Source organism: Anopheles coluzzii, chromosome 3, assembly GCF_943734685.1.
Source record: "Anopheles coluzzii chromosome 3, AcolN3, whole genome shotgun sequence".
NCBI classification, from domain to species: domain Eukaryota; kingdom Metazoa; phylum Arthropoda; class Insecta; order Diptera; family Culicidae; genus Anopheles; species Anopheles coluzzii.
The window spans coordinates 33,558,413-33,576,614 of record NC_064671.1 but is presented as its reverse complement, the minus strand read 5'-3'; the positions used below and the strand labels follow the sequence as shown (position 1 = coordinate 33,576,614).

The window sequence follows — 18,202 nt, the reverse complement described above, 5'->3', positions numbered from 1 at the left end:
GTTGGGAGAAAAGGTGCAAACATGATGTTGATGATGGGTTTGGGCTTTGTGGAGGGAAGATCACTGCTGCCTCACTACTTACACATAACCTGCCATAATGTTAAGCAGCGTGCTCTTGCCCGCACCGGACGGGCCCATAATTGCTGTCAGTTCGCCCGACTTGAACGACCCGTTAAGGCCGTGAAGAATTTCTTTTGATTCTGCAGGGAAGGAAAGATGAAGAAGAATTAATAAAAATAAAACGTGAATTCAATAAGAAAATGTTATTTCTACGTTTTATTGTATGACAGCAGCAACAAAACATTCCAGTCGTGGAGTTATTGCATTTTTCTCTGCTTTCGTATATATTTTCCGTGAGATCATCGTTGCGCCCAATTTGCGTCAAACAAGGAATCCATGCCGCTTCGAAATCGACTAACTTTATCACCGTTCAAGGTCGATCGAACGAAACAATTTGGAAGCTTTAATTCGCGCTATTTCACGGTCTGCTCTGGGGTCGATATCGAGGATCTTCTCAACCGACGTCGACGATGAAACGCTCTTCAATATATCATCGATCACACAGTGATTTCCAATGATCGCACAAAACATAAACCCCGCAGGCTTCAAATTCCATCGAAAGATTCAAGTTTAATTGAGCTCCAGGATATTGTCGAAGAGGCATTTTAATTCCCCTTTTTTGCTTTCAAATAAGGTAGAATTGATCAAAAAAGGCCCAATTTGGCTGTTGTTACTAGGCAAGATACCAAGATTCGCCCTAAAATAATCACCAAGTTCCTGCTGGCCGATGAATCCACTCTAAACTTATGCCAAACTCATTTACTTATTGCAAAGAAACCGGTTTCCGAAATTGAATTGAAACCTTTAAAAAAGCCCAGAACTGGTTTTTACAGAGCCACACCAAGAACCGGCGATTCGGTTTAGGTTTAGGTTTTTTTGGGGTTTTGATCGTTCTGTTGTGGAACCGCAGGGATTACCCTTACGCTTTTAAAGCCTATTGGGGGCATAAATTTACATCGAGATAAACTTGGGATAAATTTACATCGAGATTTGTGGTAAGCCGCTTCAATATCCAACTCTTCCACTGTTGCTAACCCGTAAGTTCCGGGTGTTAGACGACAACCGATCGGACGAACACGTGGAATCCTGCCTCCGTTGCGTTACACGATTCTCCAACCGCTTGCTTCAATGCTGCAGGAAGCTCGGCCACTGCTGCCTGGAATTATGCAACCGAGATATTTCCGAGGCCCTGCACGGAGACACCAGCACGTGCGGGACTCCCTTCGCCACGATGCGGTCGACGGCTATCGATACACCGCTTCCGCACCGATCATCGTCAACTGCAAAAGGCGGAAGAAAACTTCACAATCTCGATGACGGTGGTGATGGCAAAGAAAAGCCAACCACCATCATTTCGCCCGAGCATTAGAAAGTGCAATTATTTCCTCTAGCACGTTTTCCCTCCCTTTCCACGAATGTTCGATGGTAAAAAAATGCATCTGCATTTGTGCACACTGTAAGCAAAGCACAACCAGCTCAACTTCAACTCGTATGCAGCGGGTTCGTGCATACGCGCGTGAACCTTTCTTCCGGCCAACGACATTCAGGTGTACCGAAGGAGAGTGCAGACTGAGAAGGGCGCGTAAGAATCGAACTACTCGCTGCTCCACCCTGCTGCTTGTGTGATCTGGCTGTCCCTCGCAAATCATGCGTAATTTCATCACATTTTCTCCATTCCATCCACTCCTAGCCGTCATGCACCGACGAAGCGTCTTGAGAAGCAGACACACTCAAGGACTGGTCAGACGACAATGAACGTACGATCTGAACGCGTACGTACGGGCGGAGGTCATTTCTCGTCGGCTTGCTTTTTAAATTAATTGAACTCCAATTGAACTCTGCGAATGGCGCGAGATGGGTGGCTGCAAGCGGAACTCTCTCACAAGATTGCCGCCCAAACCAGAACCACCCTATAGTGCGCGGTTGATGTCTTTCTCGTCGTCTGGTTCAATATTGGCACAGTGTAAATGCTTCTTGTTCTGTTGACAGCAAGCACCATTCCATTCCGACGAGCGCCTGCCGGAATGGTTCGGTTGGGATTTAGTGTCTAGTTTTGACATTAATTATGTTCAAACAGTACGTAGAATGTGATGATGAGGAAGGTTTCAGCGCAGCAACCAAGGGACCGTTCGTTCACGATCGATGCCAAGGTTAACACGCTGCTGCCGGTGATGTACGATCGATCGGTGCGGCAAATGCCGACTCGTTCGAGAAGTATATGATCACCTGTCCTGCCTAATACCTACTCCAAACCAATCGACGTTCGGTGGATTTTGTTGATATATTTACCCACCATAAACATTTTATTGGCTGATAAATCTTACACTGTAGCAACTGCCCGGTGGCGTACATGCTATAAAAATACAATAAATTACCCCGAACGTTAGATGCGGCGTGAGCGAACTACGTAAAATTGGAGAAATAGGTCCATTTTGTTTAACGATCTTCCTAACAACTTCATGTTTGAAGCTAAATTGCGACCGATTTAAACGCATTGCACGCCACATTCAATTGTTACTAGCAACTGGAGATCGTTGCGGAATGTTTTCTTTTTATTCCAAGGCTTCTCAAGTTCACCAGACACCTGCCCACCTTCAGCTCCATCGAGCGCTGCATCTCGCTGGTAGGTGTGAGCTTCTATTTCAAGATCATTGACACCTCCCATCGGAGCGTGTGGATTGAGTTACGTCAAGGTGCGTTCGCGTATGCAAAAACAGCATGCGAGGAACCCCCGTTTCTACTCCATGCCATATTTCACCGTACGCACATTGATAAGCCTTCACTCGCACTGGTACGAGATTTATGTGGATAACCACCTGCATTACCTCATCTAACGCACATGCACCAAGCTCTCGAGGTTCGCTTGGCAAACAGGCGACCTCTGCAACGCAACCGAGAAAGAGAAAGAGAGAGAGAGAGACACCGTACCAGGTGGAATGCATTCACTTGGAAAGTGGAAGATGCGTCCGCAGCGCTGCGCGTAATGATTCTACGCTTTGCGCACGTGCCTGCGTGTGTTGCTCCACGGTGAAGTTGCCGGGGGTCGGTTGGGTCGGCAGCTCCAACTCGAAACGAACCGATGGAAATTCTGGCGTTTTTGGGTCAAGAGCTCGCACCGATTGACCGTTTGCAAATTGTTACCAAATGCACCGTTCGCTTCAACAGCCATCATAAATAATGACTGGAAACTATTCGATGGTGGACCGACCCTCGGGGACGATCGATTGTGCAACCCGGGCTCCCCGACCGAAAACGTGTGGCTTTATAGCTTGTTGATCATGTTCAATTTTCCTTCACCCCAGCAAACACATTCCACATAAAAAAGGTTCACAAAAGTGGATGACTGTTTCCAAAGATTGGGTGGAAGATTTGCATATGTGTGATCGTTATTAGGAGCGTGCACGGCTTTCGGTGGATTTCGATGCTCTTTTGGACCAAACTGGCAGCCCTGGATTCTACGGTGTCCTCCTTCTTGCTTGGAACCGGTTTGCTTCGGGGTGCTGAATATTGATAGGGTTTAAATTTGCACCGAAAAATACGAAAAGTCATCGGACACGACGATGGGAGGTTAATGTATTCTGGTCTGCCAATTCTTCTTTCTCGTTACAGAACATCAAACCGTTTGGGTTTATATTGGGGCATTTTTCCCGGTTGGTATCGATGAACGGGTTTTTTTGTTTTTATTTTGCAAACGATCAAAACATATGGTAAGTAACACTCAACTCCCAGGAAGCAAACGATTGCCCATGGCTGCGTCCTTTGCAACACATTACGCAACTCGGGCGGAACTCGATTCCATAATTAGCATCGATTTGCGATCGCGATTTCCGAGCTTTTGGAGAAGGTTCGATAGCTGCTGTAGAGCAACGCATTGGGAACCATTCCACAACCGCTGGTCTTTAATTATCAGCCAAAGCAATGCGCATTCTATCACTCTCACTGATTTCTCTAACGCACAACGGGTTCTTTTGCATGGTCCACAGTACCACATCTTTGGAGTAAGCCGGCGCAGTCACGGCTGTATGCAATAGGCTAGCCAGCGGACGCACCAAGCTCATGCTCTATAATTATCGATCGTTATGCACACATAAAGGGGGTAGGCGACAGCGCAACATTGAGAGCTCGCTGGAGAGCTATGCAACCACACATAACCGCCCTTCGTGTGCGTAACACACTGGCAACACTGGAGGAGCTTTTTTATGAATGTACTGCCACCACCACAACTAACCCAGGCCCTAACCACGCTCTAATGATCGTCCATCGCACGAAGCAATTCACCTCGAAATGTTTATACATCGTGTTTGAAGGCGCCAGCCGCAAACTCCTCGCACTATATGCTCACACACATCCGTTCTGATTGCATCGACTGGACCACCTTGGATTGGCAAGTTGGTTTTTTTTATGGCGCTGTGTGTGATACCGACCAGACACAGATAACGAGGGAAGAAAAGATTGCGCAAAAAAAAAAGAAACGAGGCCACTTTTGCTACGTGAGGGCGTTTCGGTTTGTGTGTTCTGTTAGAACTACCCTCGTGCATCGACGAAGCACTCAACAAGACTTAGAACATATTCCGTACTTCAGGTACAGTTTAGGTATGTGTCTGTGTCTTGGTCCAAACGTTCTTGGCTCACGTTACAGCGTACGGTTCTCATTAGAATGACATCTGCCCGCAGGCATAGTTAGGCACTAACCTGACCACCTAACCGACATAACCACCTTGACACCTTCGCCTGCACTAAGCGCAGTGCGCAGTGGGCTCATCGGAAGTAGGACGTCCTTGTGTGATGCAGTTTCCTGCTCTCCTGTACTTTTGTAGCGCTACTTGCATAAATTATTGACGTGTTAGAAGATATGGTTTCATACCAAAATAGAAGGATTAACTTGCTTATTCAACAATGCATACAATGCAATTTGTCTCATATCCCAACCATTTGACCCGTAAACACTCTCTAATAAGTGCATTTTTGAAAACTCCTTAATGTTCAGAACATATTTGCTCCTCTGGTTCGAAAAAAACCCCTCTCAAATCTGAAATACTGGTATTTACAATCAGGGATTTCATAGAAACTATCAAATTTGAAGTGGAATTTCATGTAATTCTCACATCACGACTTAAAGCCTTTTCTTTGCACAGGAATGCTGGAATCCCCTGCAAAAGTCACCCGAACAGCATTGCAAAAAGTGACCAGAGGAAATTCTCACAGGAAACCACTGCAATCGATCGACAGATCACGAGGGAATCCACGTTCACGTGCGGAATGCCTCAAGTAACACGTTAGAAAACCAGCCCCACTGACGGGAAGATTGCCTGCATAAATGTGCCAACAAACCGGGATGCTAATACTCATCATCACTCCATCAACACCACGGGGCTATGCTAATAATGCCAACTCCTTGGTGGCTTTGAACCAGTAAACCATCCCTTTGAAAGTAATGGGTAAGAACATTTGAATATTCCCTACTGCCTCTCGTTCAGCTTCAGAGATCCCACCGGCTGTGGCGGTGTAAATGAACTGCACGACAACGAATGCAGCGGGCATTAACGCCTAATGTTATGCCATTCATTAGAGGGATTTATTTGTTTTCAATCCATTCTCGCAACCCTGTTACAACACCCGCCTATCTTGGTAGCAGCGCTCGTGACCGGTTATGATGATGTTGAGCTTCTGATGTTACAGCGGCACGAGGGTTACTACAACGCTTTACTGTGCTAATGACTGGTCAAGTAATAGTATACTTAGTATTTATTTTATTCCACTTCGCTGCCGATTGCAGAGAGCACTCCGCATTTATCATTTAGAACACTTTTATTCTCGCCACGGCGTAATCGTAATCATTGACTGGGTTGATAATCGTAATTAGCGGATATGCTTCGCCGGGTGCGCTACCTCATCAAAGCGGTGATTTTCAAACTCAGCCCACCGCAGGCAAGGTAGAAATAAATAATGCATAACATTGTTTGCGTGGCTGCTCGTCCGTACAGACTCCATGAAAAGGTATTTGGAAGGGCATTTCAGCTTAGGTTGTATCATGCTGGTTGAAAAGGTTCATCATTAAAGTGCTGTTCCGAATTTAAATGCACGAAACCTTAGCTCTCCAGTTATCAGACAGTTGGCAAACGCTTTCAATCGAATTTGCCTATCGTTTGTTTCTCACTGGATCAGTTTCTCACCATAAAACCACTCCAAAGTTGGTTTCCAGCTGCTTTAGCAACAGATTCGAAAGGGAGAAGAAGGTCCACTTTGCTTTGTTTTCAGAAGACAAGCAAGGTTTTCCAAAAAAAAAAAAACGACCTGACTGACGCAAATTAAGATTAACTGGAAGCAAACTCGTTAAAGGCGCACCAGTGCTGTGGGAATTTGATCCACTCGACTAACGACTTTGCAGCGCGATTGACCAAATTGATACAGGTTTTTGAAACCGGGCATGCGTCCAGACTGCCCCCACTCCACATGCAACACCTAACGGTACGCGAAGTGTCAACAGAATATTTGACCATGGACCACAGATCGATGCCAAAACTGCCTAAGGTCGAGGTAAGTCCGTTGCGAGACACCGTCTTCTTAATCCCTCGCAGGCCTACGCACATAAAATCCCAACCCGTCCGTGTCAGAAACTCGCCCCAAACATACTTACCGAACTTTGCCTTGGCAATGTTGAAACGCCTGACGTCGTAGCGAATGTCGCGAAACACGATATCGACCGGCGGCCGCTTCGGGAAGTGATAGTCCTGCTTCTCGAGCAGCCCATTATGGTACAGCGTGTTGTTGTTGCCTCCCTCCTGGCTGTCGTTCAGCTCGATCGAGTCGTCGATCGAGGAGCTTTCACCGTTGGCCGTCGGGCAGCAGCCGAACGCACCGGATGAGCTGGTGGTGTTGGCGGTCGTCGTAATTGCCAGTGCCGTCGCCGCCATGGCTGCAGTCGGATTGCTGACGTTGTTCGTGGGTCTAGGATTGCGCACTTCACTCTGCTGGACGTTCATCTTCGGCACATTCGGAACGTATCGGAAGTAGTTCTTCCTGGCGCACACTTTCACCTGGCGTGGGTTTTGGGTTCTTCTTGTTGTTGGCAATTTGCGTATTCACGGTTTTTCGCACAGAGTATTGGCACGAGATGATTGGGCAAGCTACAAAAGCCAATGTCTGAAACGATTCGAATACGTCAGTGTAGCCTTATGTCACTCATATATGAAAGCTTTTTGTTACGCACATTCACTCACGATCTTTAAAAAACTGTAACAGTTATAAACGAAATATGAGAAATTAATAAGAAGCCTTTGAACTAGCAAGTCCTCTAAACCAAAGAGTTCAAGATGTTTAGAGAATATTCACACTTTTTCCCGATCCTCGCTCGGTAAGTGCACCTTTGGTACTGGAACTCATCTGACCCAATTTCGGTGCAGCTAGCCGGCTCCGCGGGTGCTTCCCCTCTTTATGCGATTGATTCTAATCTTACCGACACCAGCTGCACCTTATTTACAAACAAAGACCACACGAAACGAAAACAACTGCCAGATCTCTTACATCCCTAACATCCCAAAGGTTACCTCGACTGAATGCCTCCCAAACGGCGACGACCTTATCGTGCCAGAACGGCTCTCCGGCGTGTGCTGTGTACTGCCCCTGATGCCGGCAACTGACTACCGCAACGTCCGAGGCACGCTAGTACTCCACGTCAGCGGTCTACCGAACAACTGAGTGAGAAAATGCGCACGTGAGGCGGAACTCTTTCCAACGCTCAGAACGAATCCGAACCTAAACCCACAGTGCTTCACATCGAACAACGAGATTAACGCAGCAGCAGCCGTTCTATCGCATCCCAGCATCTCGTTTGAATACAATTGCGGGCATTAATTTGCTGGGCCGATAAAATGGCGGCATGTGCGCGCAGGTTTTTCGCGCTAATCTCACACTCTCGATCTCCGCACGTCAATTGGAGCGTTAGTGGAGCGTAACGTAACAAAACATGATCTTTTCTAACATTTTACCCATCGTGCGTACGTTGCTGTGCCCTACGATCGGAGTGAACGAAATCCCACTCACCGCACTAAACAAGGAAGTACGCGGAATGCAAAACACGGGGAGTTTGTTACGCGAATTCTAGCCCAGCTACGCACAGCACAGTGAACAGTGAAAAATGTGATACTCATCACGGCTAATAATGTTTGCTAAACGATCGACCTTGCTATCGCCATCTGTAACGTATCCTGCAGCCGGTACAATCTTTGATAGTGGAGAGCTACTAGCAGTGTGTTGGAGTTGAGGATAATATATGCATCGCGACAGATCTATTACTCATAGTTCATCACCGCCACGCGATCGACCTTTCGATCGTTGGTTCGATGGTGGAGGAGAGGCAAATAAAGAGGAAAAGATAATTACCAGTTAGTTCCTTAGGAATTAAGGGCGGTAATGATCTAATTGTCTCGTCAACGCTAGTAATGTTGGATTACACATTACACAATGAATCAGACACGTCGAACGAAGAAGGGATTGGGATTTTCTTCTAAACCAGGGTAGTTCCATCTGTGGACAAGTCTTTAATCACCCTGCTGAGATAATCCTCGCAGCAGCAAATTTCCAATCGTTTCCAGATCTCCCACTGATTGAGAGCCTATTTCCATACTACATTTTACGCCTCAAGTACCTTCATGCCTCATCTTTATAGAACCCTATACGATCGCTTTAGTCGTCTATTTTTGTATCGTCTCAAACATTCCCGCTCAACAAAATACCCCAGCGTGAACTACCATCTTGTCGCTTGTTTTCAGATGCATCAAGCAAGATATACACTCACTGCCTATTTCTATCACTAAACAACCAACCTCTAGCTTGGATCGACTCGCTCTCGAGACACTCACGACCCAGTCGGATGTGCATTGTCCATGCACCAATTACCCTGAAATCCCGTGTCAGCCTATTACACAATAACCAACGACACCATTATAGCCCCAAGAGCAACCTATTAACCAAATTTGCTTATCATAGAACAAGCGTACCGCACACAGATGGGGAAGTTCCTTTGCCGGTTCCGGTCAAAGTCGGCACAAACCAGCACGAACCATTTTGATAATGATTCACTTTCGTTAGCCGAGGAGAAAGAAAAAAAAGAAACCGAACACAAAACAGCGAGAGAGACGCTGTAGACGGCTCGTGGTTCAATCGACTCGCTGGACTCGCTTATCACCATCACCTGCAAAAGGGCAGGCAGCTGACAACAGCCGACGCCTCTTCGGACGATTATGAGTGTGTGTGCGTGTCTGCGAACTATGGAACGCGTACGGTCCCGGAGGTTTCGGCCCCTAATCACGACACAAGCAGATGATCGTACGTGTATCGCTTCCAAGCTGCCAGGCGTCTGCTTTCCGGATTCTAAGCGACTACTAACCTTCCATCCATCATACGACTTTTCCGTAAACCTTCCGACATTAACCAACATGGCCGGTTTAAAGCCGCAGTTTGCTATTTGCATTCGAGAGCACACGACACGGGTGGAAAGCTAAAGTTCACCGTAAAGTGCCGGCAAAAAACAAGACACCGTCAATCACTATCGACGACGCGACCACCGCTTGTAGAAATGACACCGATGCGAAGGGCCTCTTGCCACACGTGGCGCTTTATGGCGAGTGACAGCTAGAATTCATTAATCTTTTGCCGCTCAATAACCGATCCAATTGATCATCTTCGCCGCCTAGACTACGGGGAGGAACTTCAACTGCAAAAACGATGATCGGTTTAACAACATTTTTCACTCTCATGTCACGCGCCTGAAGGTTCCGTCACTGTCGCCGACTTGCTTGCTCCCACTCTGAACGACACGAAAAAACACGGAACGGAAATTAAACCTCAACCGGCACACTGGTGACACATGGTGAATTATTACGGCTCAGTTTTATCCCCTCTTTTGTGTACGCCCTTTCCAGGAGGTCGCTGGATCCGACCGGCTCACAGTCTTTTGGAGGATGCACTGCACGGTGCAATGCGTGATTTGAATATTAATTCTACGCCCAATGAATGTCTCTCTCTCCCCGGCTAAGATGTGCATTTACTATGAAGTTCCCAATACACCGACCTTTGCGTGTTCGACCCCCTCAAGGGTACAGACTCTACCCTTCGATGTGCTGTGTTCTTACACGCGTTAGAATATTACTAAGATGCCTTAATGTAGAAGGCGCTTTTGCTGGAGCACCTGAATGGGCATTAAAAGTAATGTTCATCAAACCGCATGGGAGCGAGCGGGCACGCAGGCAAGGGCAAATGCTTATGACCATGGTGCTACCTTAATGCATACCATTTCGGGTCGTGCTTCTTTTTTGCAACCCATTCCCATTCCAAACTACATCAGCCCGTCTAGAACAATTTAATTACACTCCGGCAGTAGGCAGCACCTACCACACCGCGGGTTGCGTCTTAAATTCTTCATCCTGAGATAGATTCGAGCAGATAAACAAGATGGAGTCGGTCAGGCGTCATACAAAAACATCTGGCTTTTTTCTGTTCGATTGCGCCTTTGTGAAACTCGTTCTTGGAGTTGGAACTATATGGGTAGATAATTGCGCAGCTCGACGATGACTAACCACAAATTGTGGGCCACCGAGAAGAATGTTCCAATCTGCTTTTGGTGTGTCAAATACAAAGCAAAACACATCTTCCACAGGATGAAGACCTGCAGGCTTGTCAAACAAGCTTCCCGCAAGCATCCGTTTCAGTGTCATGGTCACCATGATAAGCTCGTTACCAGGAATATGTGTCATCCGTCATCTTCACTCTCTGTGCTTCCGTTCAGTGCAATAGAAAGTGCACTGATTTTGTTTGTGGATGAGCCTAGCTCAACGCAATAATCTACGCCTACCATACACAGCGATAAAGTGCACGAGAGAACAACAGCAAGAGACGAACCTCCGCCGACCGACACCGCGCTCAATGACGGGGTGGTTTGTTTTGCTACTTTTACAACTGCCACCGAGTTGCAACGGTGCATCGTGTACGGTGCAGCATTGGGCGAATGTTTATGTTCGCCTTCACGTGTCCGGTGGAGGGTTTCACCCCGATCGTGCCGATGCTTTCCGTTGCTTCCCCACCCAAAACACGAACCCGGTTTGCCATGGCAAAGTACCTCGCTGCACCCATCTACCCCACAGTGCCGATTGGATGCCTTCTGGGTGGTAGTAGTGAACGGATTTTATGCAAGCACAGTACTTTTCTTTTCGTAAATCGACCACGGTACAAATCGAACGCGTTCGAATCATTATCATAGCACAATTGTCTGCCCGGTTTGGAGCGGCAAGCGTTCTGAAGGGTTTCGTCAGACACGTCGGTCGGTGCTGTCAAGCCCACTTCGCAGCTGTAGTAGTAGTGTAGTGGCACCGACAATGTCAAAGTTTAATTACTCCCGGAAAAGATTTAAACGGTCGCTCGGTTCTCCTGTCAACGATGACGTTGCTTGACGTTGCCACCAAAAATAGTTTTGTGCAACAATGTTCAACTTTTGTACAAAATCAACCACAAACCGAAATCAACAACAACAACAGCGACGAGTCATGCAACGCGTGACTCCCTTCGGCCGGGTAGCAGCAGCAGCAGCAGCAGCAGGCCACGCGGGGAATTGATCGACTCGCTGCTCTGCGTCGGTTGTTATCGTTTGTTCACTGTGGTTGCGCTTCTCTTATCGCAGCGCGGCGTCGTCGTCGTCGTCGTAGGAAATGTAAACAGAGCCCCCTAGAACCCCGTGGCCACCCTATCGCACCACCCCAATGCGCGCACGCGGGTAGGAGCGTTTTATTGCAGCACGCGGAAGCGCATACAAATAGTGTGCGCAATTTGCCATTCCGTTGTCGTGCCCGCGGAGCTCGGCTCGACTCATCTTTGCTCCGCGGAAATCGTGCCAGATTTCATCATAATTCTTTTCACTAAATGACGCACACTTTGGGGGTGGTTTGTTGCACAAAAAGGGAGGGTGGAAGGAATGGCCAATGCGTGTGTGTGATCTTCATCCCAAAACACTTTGGGGCAGGTCATCGTCATCGTCCAGAAATATCGATGGTGCGTTTGGTTCATTGCTCCAAAGGGTTTGGATAGTTCGACCGGGCTGTGGTGCAGTTGGCATCTCGCCAACCGACACTCACGTAGAACTGGCACACCCATTCACACACACACACACACACTTAAAAACGCACTGAAGGGCTAGAGTATCGAAAATCGATTTCAAAAACCAACAAGAACACGACGCAGCTAAACAAACACATCAGTTCCGGTCAGTGCCTAAGGTTTTGCCCTCCCATCGACCCATCTACACTAGACACACGCGGCTTTTCTTCCGTCGTGCATCACACACACAACACACGCCACCGTCACCAATCTAATCAATCGACCAGCCCGATCCGCACGGAACACTCGTCTGAGCGAAAACACTTCTCTAAGCACACAAACACCGAGCACGACAGACACTTCTAGCACAAACCTTTTCTAATTTCTCCCAAAAACAACACTTGTTGGTAGACCGGCGCGATCTACCAGTAAATGGGCGAGTAAATGAGGGACGAACGGAGCGTCGTCGCCTGCCTTGTTGTTTGGTTCAAGCGCGGTCGCGGCTCGGAGAAAACTGAACCCGCGATTACGAACTGCGGGTATATAGCGATGCTGCTGGCGCGTGGTCGTGCCTGCACGGTGGGTGCCAGCGAATGGTCAAAATTGCTTAGAAAGGTTTCATTAAAAAATAAATAATTTAATTTGATACATGCTTTTTGGGGGATTTTTTGGGCTTTTTATTAGTTTAAATTTAACCTGCTGTTGTATGATGGCTCAACTGAACATGAGTGCTCTGGAATATAGCTATTATCGACGGTCTATCCTATAACACACAGCACAAAAAGAATCTCTTGACACTTTGGGAAAGAAACTGACCTATTTAACAAAATTTAATTAAGAAATCAACTCAATTTTAAGCCATCTTTACCATCTGCAAAGAGTTGAATGTAGCCGCTAGACTCAAAATCAAAATATACTACCACTCTGGAATATAGCTCTGGAGTGTTATACCCAAACTAGCCCAAGATCTTCAGATGTTCTTATATCTCGAAATACCTTGCACACGAATAAACTCTAAAAAAAGACCCATTGTGATGCACTTTTTGAATGAAAAGCGAAAGTTAAAGAGCTTTTTAATCAGCCTATATTGCCATTAAATACATTAAAGCAGTGCTAAAACGTGCAGCAATAAATCAATTTGATCCTAGTTGGTTGATTGATTATTTGATTTTTTATACTTGTTTTGAGTGACCTTTGCAAAGAATGGCAAAAAGGGCTTTTCATCATTTATCATTTATAGTATGAAAATTATATACATATTAACGCTACTTTATTTTAAAAAAAATCAAGTTATGATACTTACTGGTCTGCTGCCTCTTTTTCACCTTTTAAGGCTACTGCTCGACACTGTAGTTTATTTTTTATTCATATAATGTCACATCGGACATAAACGCCTGTAGAATTTGGCTGTATTTCATTCGTTTATTCAGAAATACAATTAAATTCTGTCCATCTGTCTCCGTTCCCACTGTTCCTCACGGCCGCTGTTGGTGAAGCACTCCGACGGAACAGCCGAACGGAAAACCTTTGCACACACACACACACTCGAACATCGATGCACGATTCCGAACCGACCCTTCCTCAATGCCAATGGCGTGAGCGTGAGCAAGAAAGGCACCGTGAGAAAAGCGAGCAACCGCGCGTCGCAACGGCAAACTGCATCGAAGAATGCAGCACATGTGGTACAAGCCTGGCCGAACTTTTGTTTTCTTCTTTTACTTTCGAAAGATAAAAATTTAAAAAATTCCCCATTCCCCTTTCGCTACCCCTCGCGTAAGGCAACATCCGCCCGTGACAAGTGGCTGGTGCAATTGGTGCAAGGTTTAAGCAAAGAGAAAGAAAAAAACAACGGTTTCGTACGGTTTGCAATTATTTTTCGTAGCAGTTTGTGTGGTGCTGCACAACAGTACGCATACATATGCACAGAAATATATATGAATAAATAAACCCCCAAAATAATTATGCCAACGGCCAAGGGAACGCTACCCTAGAAGGTCGTTTGCTGCCCTTTCTGGAGATCGCGCTGGGCGGATGGGCAACTTTCTCAGCATTGTTCTCTCGTTCTTTCTCTCACTTCATCTCTCGCTTTCGTTGGTGAGTGACAATTGAGGGACGCGCGTTTTGGAGCCCTTTTTTATGCGCTCCCCGAAAAAATTATGAATCATTTGCCACGATCACCGCAACCGTGAATCTTGAGCACAGTTCAGTGGCTCGATGGGAGGGAGGCTTTTGTTTACCAAAAGCCATCGGGTGCGCGCTCTCTCCTTCGGCACGATCATCGACATCGGTTTGCAGTCGTACGAGTCGGAGATTCCCTTTGCGTGAACTTTGCAGCATCTTTTTTCCCCAGCTTGCACTTGACACATGACATTCGAACGATTTCCTGCTGCTGCTTCCCGACGCAACCGTCGATTGTGCAACGGAGCCTGTGAGTTGGGTCGGCAGCTGCGGTCAGTTGATAAGCGCATGGCAGTTGCATCAAAGAATTATATTAGTTGGAAATTCACTCTCATCCACTTGCTCTCTAGCTCTCTCTCCCTGTCTCTCCATCTCTCTTTCGCTCTATCGACAGTTCATGGTCAGTGGATCGATCGAAGGGCGCGTGTACGGTCAAAACCCTTTTCCTGCTGCGGACGCACTATTTGTGCATCTAGTTTGATCTAGTTTGAGGGGGGGAAATGCGAACATGATTCGTTCACCATATGCAACACCAGTTCCGATGAGAACTCGACCAGATTGGGATTTTGATTAATTAAAACCCCTGTTTTAAAATGCGAAACATAAAGTGGGCGCCACCGTAATCAACCGTACCGGATCGGTTGGCTTTATCGATGATCCAAGGAACTACAGCGGGGGGCACCGTGTTCTTGATGATTGATGCAAGACAACCGACTCACCTGAGCGGTTCCCCACCGGGGCTGACCCGAGCTCGGTTACTAATAGGATAAGTGGTTCTCTGTTTCCACCCCGACGACCTATATTGTGGCTGGAAGGCGTCGTTCTTTTCCCCTATCCAGGGACATCAGCATCACCGAGCATTCGGCAAGTGTGTCACAGCGGCGGAGTGGAGTAGTAGTAAACAAAGCACCGCACGGCAAACTAGCGGATCCGCGAACGCCCTCCAGCTCGTGACGTGAGTTACCTTCAGCTTTGCAACCTATAGTCGATAGACTAGTGCACCGTTCTATCTCGCTTCTCGCTGCCACCGTTCCATCCACGCTATCTACGCGCACCTTGTCATTAAACGCGGACGCGTTCAAGCTCGTGCTCCAATGGCACACGTACAGGACGTCACCACAATGTCAAAGAATCGGCCAAGCTCATACCGCTGCAATAGATAAGGGACTTGATTTTCAGCCTGGATTCGGGAAGGCAACGGTGCACCTGGCTTTTGTTGATAATGGTTTTGGGCTCGATCCGAAACGGATGATACCGTGCCTCCAGACCGTTGCACTTTTTATTTTGCAGCTTCAATGCACCCGGGGCCGGCCCTGGTTTATCGTGAGTCAGTGATAAGACGCGCCGGTTTTAAGCTTATGGATTGACGAGCTAGGACCGAGATAACGCGCACGCACATTGAGGCTTTTGGGGCTATGAATGGATTTAAAAAATCGTGTTAAGTTACTAAGGAGTCGGCATCGGGAAACCTTCCTTTTTTTTGGGAAGGCCTCCGAATTCTTATCGTTCAAGGTCAGGTTCCGACATTAACGGAACCGGCACGATAGACTGCGACGAGTACCCGAGACATAAATCATTTCCTGCTGGTTATTTCCGACGAATTTGTTAATAGTTAAAGGTATTTGCTATCGCTTTGAGCTTTGCTCGTTGTCTGTGTCTGTTCCGCGCTGTAGACATTGGACTTCGACGGACGAATGTTTAGTTTTTGCAATGTCGCTGATCTTATAACATCTAATTATAGCTTTAATAAGCAGGCATTAGCCCCAAATGCCTACCCAAACATATATTTGCTCTACCACATGGGGAGGGGAGTCTTAATCGATTTTTAATTAAGGAACGGTTGTTTTTCGACATTTGAGAATCGACCAGTCCAAGGTTTGATAATTAGCAGTGACTATCATTATTGCCTCGAGGCATTCAATTTGCTGTGCGAATGATCAAATTGTTTCATCGTTACAATTGATTTTAGTTTGCACTGTCACACTCTTTTACGCCCTTTTTGCTTTATCTGGTGAGGTTTTCAGTGCGATCGGTAGGAATTCTGGAGGACGAGGCTGCGTAAGAAAGCGTTGAATCATTCGCTCGAGTTACTCACTCTCATTGTTTCATGATACAGGAGAGTTGCATTTGCAATGGTCTACTTTTGTTATAATAAAAGCAATACAATTCGACCATTATTGCCAGCGCTAGACTTCCAAGTTCTGATTGCGGAATAAATCCTAACGTTGTTTACGAAATCCGCTCGCGACGTCGTACACTATCGCGTAAAAAGAGGAAACACTCACTCGCCCCATCACAGATATCTCGCAGCACAAAAGAATGACTACCGATTCGCTGCGTTTAACCTCCCCATTAGCAGCAATTAGTGTGTCACAGTGCACAACTTGCTGTGCTATGCGAGAGCGCGCGCTGTGTAACGAAAGCGATCGGCCATGCATGCCTCCCGGTGGAGCGGGCAGACCGAGCGTGACATGATCACGATGAACTTATCACATTTGCCGTTAGTTAGTGCATGTGGGCATTGTTCGCGGCTCGGTTGTCTTATCCCTCCGCGTGGCTGGAGTGAGCTTGAGTTTGAGCGTCGTGCAGTTTGGTTTATGGCGGAACAGCTCCATCTAATGAGGAACGCGCTGTCCTTGCCGTATTAAGCGTACGTCCTTGGGGGATTAGAGCCGAACACAGGTTGACATGATTGAGCGATATTCGATGTGGCGCAGACAGTTCAAGAGTGCGTTGCGAAATTAAACATAATTAAAAGAATTTTGGCGGAGGCGATGGAGTACCGGTTTGCGTGAATATCCTGTTTTTGTTTTGTTTATTCAGTGTCTTTTCAAAAACAACGCATTTGTTTGTTCTTACTACACCTAGCTTCGTTATTGTCGATTGAATACGGTGTTACAATCACCATTTATTAATTTCAAGTTTTTTTTATTAAAGCAGCATTATTTTTAATCGTTGTACAAAACAAAATAAAATATTGTCCTTTTTTGTGAAGTTTTTTGATCATTATGCATTTAAGCTTCGATTTCTTATACCCCTCAAGTTATGCAAACCAGCATTACATGCTCAAAATACAATCATTCGTCAAGTAGCGTACTTTCGTTAAATTTGGTTAATCGCCTAGGTCAGGGGACTTCAAACTTTTCAGTTCGCGGGCCGCATTGCTTCACAATCAACTTTGTTGAGGACCATTTTGACGCTACCTTTAGAATGGGTGGAAGTTCAAATCTTGTTTTAATAAGAAAATACTAGCAAAATACATAAAATTTCTGGAGCTTTCTTTTATTTAATTTAGATTTTCGTCTTCCAGAACTAAAAAAATAAATTTTGATTGGTTAGTCAGAAAAGAAAGCTATTTAATTTAACCTTCACCCAGTCATCGCGGGCCGCATTAAAGGCGATTGAGGGCCGCATGCGGCCCGTGGGCCGTAGTTTGGAGACCCCTGGCCTAGGTTGTTGTCTTCACGGTGTTATTTCTGAAGTTACCGTAAAAAAGCGATTATGATATGTGTGTTGCGATTTTGTATTTATAAAATATGTAAAAAATAAAATTTTAATGAAAATCAACATGGATTGAATAAAGTTATAAAAAGAACATGAAAAACATTTATTAAACGATTTAAATGACTTTTTTGGGCTTTCTATAAACCATTCAACCAGCATTCAAAGATATGCCATAGCAATTCTTTTTATCTTTTAATTCAATATTTAAATTAAATAGGGACCCAAATTGCTCCAAAAATGGATTCCATGCACATCTAAAGTGTTAAAAAATCGTACATCATGTCAAACCGTTCAACGTAATTGCTTGATTACATGTTGTTAACTGCCCTCGTGCATGCATCATTACACATGCCTACAATGTATCACAAAAAGC

The 18,202-nt window shown here is 46.1% G+C and overlaps 2 protein-coding genes across 2 annotated transcripts in view; both read right to left on the bottom strand.

Moving 5' to 3' along the window:
* LOC120954747 (uncharacterized) overlaps positions 1 to 12,657 on the bottom strand; it is a 35,380-nt gene extending 22,723 nt beyond the window's left edge. The window contains exons 1-3 of the mRNA XM_049608226.1: positions 12,521 to 12,657; positions 6,698 to 7,293; positions 83 to 200 (exon numbers count right to left, since the gene is read on the bottom strand). Coding sequence (XP_049464183.1) covers positions 83 to 200; positions 6,698 to 7,043 — 464 coding nt within the window. The 5' untranslated portion in view covers positions 7,044 to 7,293; positions 12,521 to 12,657. The remainder of the gene's footprint in view (positions 1 to 82; positions 201 to 6,697; positions 7,294 to 12,520) is intronic.
* The window catches only part of LOC120955650 (guanine nucleotide-binding protein subunit alpha homolog), a 252,778-nt gene that overhangs the window by 4,860 nt on the left and 229,716 nt on the right, over positions 1 to 18,202 (bottom strand). The window lies entirely within an intron of this gene.